General features: G+C 46.4%; 1 protein-coding gene across 1 annotated transcript; it reads left to right on the top strand.

Moving 5' to 3' along the window:
* The first annotated feature begins 28 nt into the window (after nt 1-28).
* On the top strand, nt 29-8492 carry ciao1 (cytosolic iron-sulfur assembly component 1). Its single transcript, XM_055662001.1, has 7 exons — nt 29-257; nt 747-895; nt 2004-2115; nt 3755-3843; nt 5326-5527; nt 5995-6082; nt 7839-8492. The coding sequence occupies exons 1-7, from the start codon at nt 44-46 to the stop codon at nt 8071-8073; spliced, it is 1089 nt and encodes a 362-aa protein (XP_055517976.1). The 5' UTR covers nt 29-43; the 3' UTR covers nt 8074-8492.
* The last annotated feature ends 990 nt before the right edge of the window (nt 8493-9482 follow it).

The raw sequence follows: 9482 nt of genomic DNA, 5'->3' as shown, positions 1-9482 counted from the left end.
CTAGTGGACCCAGACCTCCGATTGGCTGCCCGGGGCTTGTTTGATGGCGCCGCCGTCCAATGGCGCTCGGCTCCGGCGAGGTCCTCCCACCAACCGGCGGCGGCGAGTTGGCGCCGACATGAAGCGGCGGCTGGAGTTGGCGTCGTGTTTCTCCGCGCACCCTGATTCCCGGGCCTGGGCGGCGGCCTGGAGCCCGAGCGGGGCCCTGCTCGCGTCCTGTGGAGGCGACCGCGCCGTCAGGATATGGGCACGAGAAGGTGCGGGGCGGGGTGGGATGGGGCGCCCCACATACGGCCGGCGGGAGGGAGCTGCTCCTGGGCCTGTCCAACATGGGGCCAGGCGGCGGGTAGTGGACGGCAGCACCGGGCTCGGCTGCCTGCCTTCCTACCCCTTTACCGGGCCCGTGCCCGCGGGTCCCCGTAGAGGGAACACACGGTGCCCACGGGGATTTGGGGCGCCTTCCGTGAACGCTGGTCGCCGCGGGAGGTCGAGTGTATCGTTGATAAAGTTGGCGATATATTAATTTGGTGATCGTTTGTTTGTAAACTCAATATAGGCAGCCTTTGATCGTGTTAATACTCTGTATGTTTGTTTTTATTTTCTGAATAAAAGTATGTATATAAAACAAAAGGGGAGAGCCCTAACGTCCCTCAGCCGGCGGGGAGGGAAGGAGAAAGGAGGAGAGGGGGGCAGGGCGACGGGAACTCTTGTTAACCACTTTACCCACCGGCGTCTCTCTGTTACAGGCGCCTCCTGGGTCTGCCGGTGGCTGCTGGAGGACGGGCACCAGCGCACTGTGCGCAAGGCGGCGTGGTCGCCCTGCGGCGGCTACCTGGCCTCGGTCAGTTTCGACGCCACCACCTGCATCTGGAGGAAGAACGAGGACGGATTCGAGGTAGCGCAGCCATCCTGTGATACTGACGTTTTAGGTCGAGATCCTGTATCGGGACTGTAACATGACTGGACTTGACGATGTTAAGAGAAGAATTACTCTTGAATGTGGAATCTGCGCCAGGAAAAATGGGAAGGACGTTCTTGCTATTGAGGGAGTGCAGCGTAGATTTACAAGGTTGATTCCTGGGATGGCGGGACTGTCATGACAGAGAATGGAGCGGCTGGGCTTGTACACTCTGGAGTTTAGAAGGATGAGAGGCTATCTCATTGAAACATATAAGATTGTTAAGGGTTTGGACACGCCTGGGTCAGGAACCATTTTCCCAGTGTTGGGGGAGTCCAGAACCAGGGGCCACAGTTTAAGAATAAGGTGTAAGCCATTTAGAACGGAGACGAGGAAACACTTTTTCTCACAAAGAGTTGTGAGTCTGTGGAATTCTTTGCCTCAGTGGAGGCAGGTTCTCTGGATGCTTTCAAGAGAGCTAGATCAGGCTCTTAAAGATAGCAGGGTCAGGAGATATGGGGGGAAGGCAGGAACGGGGTACTGATTGGGGATGATCAGCCATGATCACATTGAATGGTGGTGCTCGAAGGGCCAAATGGCCTACTCCTGCACCTATTGTCAGATTATAGCAAAGTTTGGGACTGAGTTGGCCTGCTGTCCGTAACCTTTGTCGCCACTTGTTAACCAAAATTGGTCTCTCTCGGTCTTTGTTTAGTGAATTTTCCTGTTATGCCAAGTGTTCAGTGAGTCTGCCTACTTAAAGCAGGTGCCAATAATTTCTTCTCTGAAGGTTGCAAATATTCAGAATTCTGTGCTCCAGCCAGATGGACGCTGCACACAACAGCTCTGTTTTTTAAAATTTATTAGTTACAAGGTACAGGCAGGGGAGTGAATTTGAGGTCAAGATCCGATCATTCACGATCTTCATGAAAGATGGAGATCCAGGGTTGTTATTCCCTTTCTTTAATTGACTTTATCTAGGAATCCTTTCAACTCAGTAAATTGCTCACAGTATGGAAGCAGTACGGTTACTTTAAAAAAGCAGTCTGTTGGCCTTTGTGGACTGATTATAAGATGCATTGTCCAAATGTTTTGTTCTCGACAGTGTCTGACAACTCTGGAAGGGCACGAGAATGAAGTGAAGTCTGTTGCCTGGGCTCCATCGGGTAATCTCTTGGCAACGTGCAGCCGAGATAAAAGTGTGTGGGTTTGGGAAGGTGAGAGGATATTTTTTAAACTGAGCCTGTTTATCAGTTGGTAACGGCGAGAAATTTTGAACATGTTTATCATTGCTGAGTATGAATAATAATAATATTGTAAAGATAAATCAACAAACTACATGAGTGAGCAAGTGTGACATGATAATAGTTATATATCATGGAAACAGCCCAACTCATCCATGTTGACTGAGCTGCCCATTTAAGATAATCCCATTTGCCTGCATTTTGCCCACAACCCTCTAAACCATTCCTATCCATGCACCTGTTGAAATAATTTTAAAATGTTGTCATAAGTATGTCTTAGCCATTACCCATTGTTCCATATGTACCATCCCTGTGTTAAAAAAAGCTGGCCATCAGATTCCATCCCCTCTACTCACACAGCATGGAAACTTGCCCATGCCGACCAACATGCCCCATCTACACTAGTCCCACCTGCCTGTGCTTGGCCCATAACCCTCTAATCCTATCCGATCCATGTACCTCGCCAAATGTCTCTTAAATGTTATGATAATACCTGCCTCAACTACCTCTTCCGGCAGCTTGTTCCATACACCCACTACCTTTTCTGTGGGGAAAAAAAAAGTTACCCCTTGAGTTCCTACTATATCTTTCCCCGCTCACCTTAAACCCATGTGTTCTGGTTCTCCCCTACTCTGGGCAAAAAAAACAGAGTACATTTACCCATTCTATTTCTCTCATGATCATGTCTGATCACCCCCCATCCTCCTGTGCTCCAAAGAATAAATGCCGTCTGTTCAACCTCCCTATAGCTCAGGCCCTTGAATCCTGGCAACATCTCTGTAAAGGAAGGAACTGCAGATGCTTGTTTAAACCGACGATAGACACAAATAGCTGGACTAACTCAGCGGGACAGGCAGCATCTATGGAGAGAAGGAATGGTGATGTTTCGGGTCGTGGCCCTTCTTTAGAAGTCTGAAGAAAGGTCTCGACCCGAAACATCACCTATTCCTTCTCTCTGGAGATACTGCCTGTCCCGCTGAGTTACTCCAGCGTTTTGTGAACATCTTTGTAAATCTTCTCTGTATCCTTTCCAGCTTGATAACATTCTCCCTATAACATAATGGCCAAAACTGAACATAATATGCATCCAAGAAAGATGCATGAATATTATTTAATTGGCGAACCCAGCAACCCTGGGGGAAGCAAAGATATTTGTACATCCATTAATACTAAGAAAAATAGATTAGTTAACAACAGAAAATAGTCAAGGAAAACTAATGAAATGGGACATGCGTTTTGCTGGAATTGATCACCATATTGACATTCTGAATTGCTTTCACATAATGTTTGATATGCTCTCCAGAAGGCTGCATTATTTTTAGTGACATCAAGTATTTTTTGTTAAGATGATGATCCAGGGACAATGAATTTAAGATCTGTAAAATTGAATGTGCCTGTATGATGGAACCTCACCTTGGTGCCCATGATTTAGAACATTAAAAAGGAAAATGTCTTCAGCAGAAACAATATAGTTGGATCAATAATAATCAAGAATACCATCTTTTGTAAAGTGCTTGGCTGCCATAGTTTTTACATTAATCAGTGAGGAACCTGCTCTGTGAAATGTGTTGTGGGGATGATGTACACCACTGCTGACTTAATTTTGTTGCAGTGGACGAGGATGATGATTATGAATGTGTGAGTGTGTTGAATGCTCACACCCAAGATGTCAAACATGTGATCTGGCACCCAAATGGAGAGGTGAGTTTGTAATAAGCATGTTCCAGTGTCTGACACTAATTTCAAGAAGGTCTGTGCTTGATGATCCCAAATGTATTGTAATACAGTGAGCATGCTGCGGTCAGGTAATGTATGTTGTGAAGAACTTGACGAGGGAAAAACAATATACCAATAAGCCAGTTCGGTATTCTGACTGCGCGTGCACGGGTCATTGATCGCTCGGGATAAACACTTTTGGCGGCCGTTCCGCTGCATGGGTGCAGACCTGCGTCTCATCCCGAACCAGCCGCGGCTGGACCATCCCCTCCCGAGTGTCCAGTCCGGGTTGGCCCTGGGCCGGACGGGAGGGGGGGCTCTGGCTCCAGCTCGGCTCTGCCCGTCCCGCCGGAGCGGCGGCCCAGGCCCGCAGGCAGCATGGAAAAGAAGCACCAACTCCAGCTCAACCCTGCCTGTCCTGCCAGTGGGACAGGCTGTCGAGCTGGAGCCCGTGCTTCCCCTCCTCGCTGGCTGCGGTGTGGGCCGACACTCCCGTCCGCGGACCTCTGAATGGAAGACCCTCCTTCAGACTTCTTACACATTAGACTTTTGCGCCGTGGTTGGGCTGGATGGGAGCGGGGACTTCCATGGGCGCAACGAACAAATGACCTAAAACGTCCTTGCCGTACACCGGCGTTTTGTGAGAGTGGTTGGATCCCAGCTTCAGCTCAACCAATGTCGGTCACATTATCCGGACAGGCGGCTTGGGATCAGGAGTTGATGTGATGCATCGGCAATGCTCTGGAATCCTAGCCGGTCGCCGCCGAGCAGCGGGGTTGAGGAGACAGCGCCCGATCCGGGGAGTGGAGGTGTCAGTTCTTCCAGCAGCGAGGCATCAGGTGCCACGGGCCACTAACCTGTCGGGCGCTGAATCCTCGATCCCAGGATCCAACCACTCACAAAACACCGGTGTACAACAAGGACAGTAACAACACTCAGTTCACTCAATGCAAACCTTTGGTAATTTGTTCCGTGCGCCCGCGGAAATCTCCAGCGCGGTCGAGACGAGGGGTTTCTGACGTTGCATTCTCTCGAGTGAAGACATTTTCTCGATTCTACTAGAAGCAACGAGTCATGGCTTTATCAGTGGTTGTCTGTGTAACTGAAACCTCTCTCACCGTCTCTCCTTGTCTCCCACTCGCATCTAGCCCCTCTCTCTTGCTGTTACACCCTGCTCTCCCCCGCTACCTGTTTGTTTTTTTTATTCTCGAATGACCTTTGACAAATCCCATGATTCCTTGGTAGACAAAAATGCTGGAGAAACTCAGCGGGTGAGGCAGCATCTATGGAGCGAAGGATTCCTTGCGTTTTTCAGATTCCATGATTCCTTGCGTTTTACGGAATACCGAACTGGCTTATTGATCTAAGATGGTTAATATATATTTCTGAACTCTCCAAGCTTCTGGAAATGATAATAACAGCATTAAGGTTGTGATATTTAATGTATATCTCTGAACTTTACACAAGCTCCTGGCTTCTGGAAGTTATGATAACAGCATTAAGCTTTACAAGGAGGAGGATGATGACTGGGTCTGTACAAACACCCTGGAAGGGCACGAGTCTACTGTCTGGAGCATCGCTTTTGATAAAACGGGGGATCATCTAGTATCTTGCAGCGATGACAAAACTGTGAAAATTTGGAAAGCGTACAGACCTGGCAATGAACAAGGTAAACAAATTACACTGGGTGCCACAATGTTCTTGCTCTTTAGTGGAACCAATAGAAGATAGTGTGGACATGGGTCAGATAGTTCCCCTTGTGTCTGTCGAGGTAAGCGGCCGTGTAGGTATTGAGTAGTGGATTTACTTCAACCTTAGGAACAGCCACCAAGGATATTTGAGCAGGATGTTATATTTAAAACGTTCAAATTTTGTCTTGTTCCTCAATGCAAAAATATTAACTGCTGCATGACTTGTTGTAAGTTAGATGTCGTTGGAAGCCAAATTTGATAGCAAGCATGAGGAGCAGGTTGCTGTTGAAATGTTTAATTATCTACAGGTTATCATAGATAAATATTTACAGCCCAGATTAATTTTGATTTAATTATATGGTTCCACAAAGGTTTGGTGCCTTTCTGAGTGGCATTAGCTGTATGCATTGCAAATGTGATGTGTTTTTTATTCTATATGGCACAGGTGTGGTGTGCAGTGGGTCAGATCTCTCGTGGAAATGTGTCTGTACCCTGTCTGGGTTCCATACACGCACTATCTACGACATCTCCTGGTAAGTTAAAGCCATAATTTTAACAAGAGGAAAGAGATTTAGAATTCATCCATGATCATTATAAGCATTGCTGTGCTTTAAATTTGCCCCATCAGTTCCCTGTGCCCCACTTTGGTGTGTGTGCATTTCTCCATTATCCCCCCCCCCCAGTTCTCTTCCACCTATATGCCTCCCTCTGGCTTCACATTGTAATCTTCTCTCCATATACCCTTTTATTTTTTTCATCTCTTGCCTTTGTCCACCCTCATCTACCTAGAAAAGCCCCACTCTTCTGTAACAACCTGTCCTTTCCCTTAATTTGTTCCACCCTCAACTCATTTCGAGCTTTTTACCCCCTAGTTAAATCAGTAAAAAAGAAGAATCCTGACCTGAAGTGCTCAAGCGATGCTGCCTAACCTGTTTAGTTCAGCAATAGAGCACAGACACAGGTCCTTCAGCCCACAGAGTCCACACTATCCATCATCCTTTCACACTTCACACTAGTTCAACGTTATTCCACTTTTGTCTCCACTCTTTACACATTCGGGGTAATTGAGAGGCCAATTAACCAACCCATCCGCTCACCTTCGGCATGTGGTAGGAAACCGTAGCACCCGGTGGTCAGGAGCGAACCTGGTTCTCTTGTGCTGTGAAGCAGCGGCTCTATCAGCTGTTCCACTTTGCCACCGATATTCCTGGACTTTGGTTTTTTGCTGTAGTTGGTGTACACGTTTTGTTCTATTTTTCTAATTGATTGTAGACCTTAGGAGAGCTCCCCCTCCCCTCACCATCAACAACACCACAGTCACATCTGTGCAGTCTTAAGTTCCTTGGAACCATTATCTCCAAGGACCTTAAATGGGGGGGGGTAACATCGACTCCACAGTCAAAAAGGCACAACAGTGGATGTACTTCCTGCAGCAGCTGAGGAAGGACAATCTGCCAGAGACATTGATGGTCCAATTCTAAATGGCCATATTGTAGAGTCTGTCCTCACCTTCTCATGGTCTGGTTTGGCTTCAGCCACCAAGCACGACATCTGGAGGCTGCAGCGAATCGTCCGATCAGCTGAGAAGGTTATTGGCTGCAACTTTCCCTCCATTGACAAACTGTACACTGCAAGGGCCAGGAAGCGAGCGAGTAAGATCATCTTTGACCCCTCTCACCCTGGCCACAAACTCTTTGAATCACTTCCCTCTGGAAGGCGACTCCGGACTGTCAAAGCTGCCACAGCCAGACATAAAAACAGTTTTTATCCACGAGTAGTTACTCTACTCAACAGCCAAAAATCTGTAGCCTCCTTTTGCTCTGTATTTTATTTAATTCACACGTATAATCAATAATGTTTTATTGTTAATGTTTAATATTTTATGTGTCAGTCCTAACTGTCACTGTATATCATATTGTCACTTGTGGGCGGAGCACCAAGGCAAATTCCTTGTATGTGAATAATTGGCCAATAAATCTATTCATTCATTTTACAAACGACTCCATTGGTCTTTAATTTATTAACGTTAACTTAATTTCTGCCCTCAACGACACAATTTTGAACGCGGCAGCTGCACATGCGCAGTTTGGTGGAATATTGCGTTGGGGGATCGGGCACAATGGGTTTGCACTTGGTCTAGTCTCCTTTATATCCGTTGATGTAATCTAGTTTCTAATGTAGATTTCAGGAAAATTGACAAGTTATCTAGATAATTTCCTGAATTTAAGTAACTTTATTAAAAATAAAGATCCATCACATAACAAATCAACATTGGATCTTTTCTTTCAGGTGTCACCTAACGGGTGCCATAGCAACGGCCTGTGGGGATGATGCGGTCAGGATATTTGAGGAGGATCCTGGCTCAGATCCACACCAGCCAACATTCTCACTCACAGCAAATGTCCCAAAAGCCCACACTCAGGATGTCAACTGTGTGGTGTGGAACCCTAAAGAGGCTGGACTCCTGGCATCATGTAGCGATGATGGGGACATCAGCATCTGGAGATATGACTTTGAAGATTAGTTGTTCTACATGAACAATTAATACAGGTGTTCCCTGCTTTGCCGTATGCAAAGGCCGCAGTTTTTAAATTAATCACTGACTACTTCATGTAACCATTTTCAAATTTGCACTAAAAATTTTACTACTTGAGGTTCTACCTGCCAGTAAATGTTGTACAGAGCATTGGTTACCATTAAGTATCATTTGCCAAAAAATACAATCACCATTTGTTTTAAATCTACATTTAGTATAAAATCATCTTGTAACATTAGATTACACCTTTCTCTTGTTACTATTGTGTTTAGATGTGGCTAGTTCTTGAAGTTTCACCAGATATAAAACTGGAATTCTCCCTAGCCCATGTTCTGATATTTATCATGAGTGAATTCCCCCCAAAAAAGCTGTTTAATAAAGTAATTCATGCTCATGTTAACAACGAAGATGTTTTCCAGTAGTTTTGTCACATTTCCTATTGTGTGGTACATGGTAAGATACATGGGGGGGGCAGTGTTAGCTGTGAGGAGGATGCTAGGAGACTGCAAGGTGACTTGGATAGGCTGGGTGAGTGGGCAAATGTTTGGCAGATGCAGTATAATGTGGATAAATGTGAGGTTATCCATTTTGGTGGCAAAAACAGGAAAGCAGACTATTATCTAAATGGTGGCCGACTAGGAAAAGGGGAGATGCAGCGAGACCTGGGTGTCATGGTACACCAGTCATTGAAAGTTTAATTAATGCAGGTGCAGCAGGCAGTGAAGAAAGCGAATGGTATGTTATCTTTCATAGCAAAGGATTTGAGTATAGGAGCAGGGAGGTTCTACTGCAGTTGTACAGGGTCTTGGTGAGACCACACCTGGAGTATTGCGTACAGTTTTGGTCTCCAAATCTGAGGAAGGACATTATTGCCATAGAGGGAGTGCAGAGAAGGTTCACCAGACTGATTCCTGGGATGTCAGGACTGTCTTATGAAGAAAGACTGGATAGACTTGGTTTATACTCTCTAGAATTTAGGAGATTGAGAGGGGATCTTATAGAAACTTACAAAATTCTTAAGGGGTTGGACAGGCTAGATGCAGGAAGATTGCTCCCGATGTTGGGGAAGTCCAGGACAAGGGGTCACAGCTTAAGGATGAGGGGGAAATCCTTTAAAACCGAGATGAGAAGAACTTTTTTCATACAGAGAGTGGTGAATCTCTGGAACTCTCTGCCGCAGAGGGTAGTCGAGTCCAGTTCATTGGCTATATTTAAGAGGGAGTTAGATGTGGCCCTTGTGGCTAAGGGGATCAGAGGGTATGGAGAGAAGGCAGGTACGGGATACTGAGTTGGATGATCATATTGAATGGCGGTGCAGGCTCGAAGGGCCGAATGGCCTACTCCTGCACCTAATTTCTATGTTTCTATACATACTGAAGAAGGGTCTCGACCCGAAA

Source organism: Leucoraja erinacea, chromosome 35 (genome assembly GCF_028641065.1).
Source record: "Leucoraja erinacea ecotype New England chromosome 35, Leri_hhj_1, whole genome shotgun sequence".
In the NCBI taxonomy this organism is placed as follows: domain Eukaryota; kingdom Metazoa; phylum Chordata; class Chondrichthyes; order Rajiformes; family Rajidae; genus Leucoraja; species Leucoraja erinaceus.
This window is presented reverse-complemented; position numbering and strand designations above follow the sequence as displayed.

Coding starts and splice junctions, on each gene's coding strand:
- ciao1 (XM_055662001.1), top strand. CDS start 44: ATGGCGCCGCCGTCCAATGGCGCTCGGCTCCGGCGAGGTCCTCCCACC. Junction 258..746: donor CAGGATATGGGCACGAGAAG/GTGCGGGGCGGG, acceptor TCTCTGTTACAG/GCGCCTCCTGGGTCTGCCGG. Junction 6,083..7,838: donor ACTATCTACGACATCTCCTG/GTAAGTTAAAGC, acceptor CTTTTCTTTCAG/GTGTCACCTAACGGGTGCCA.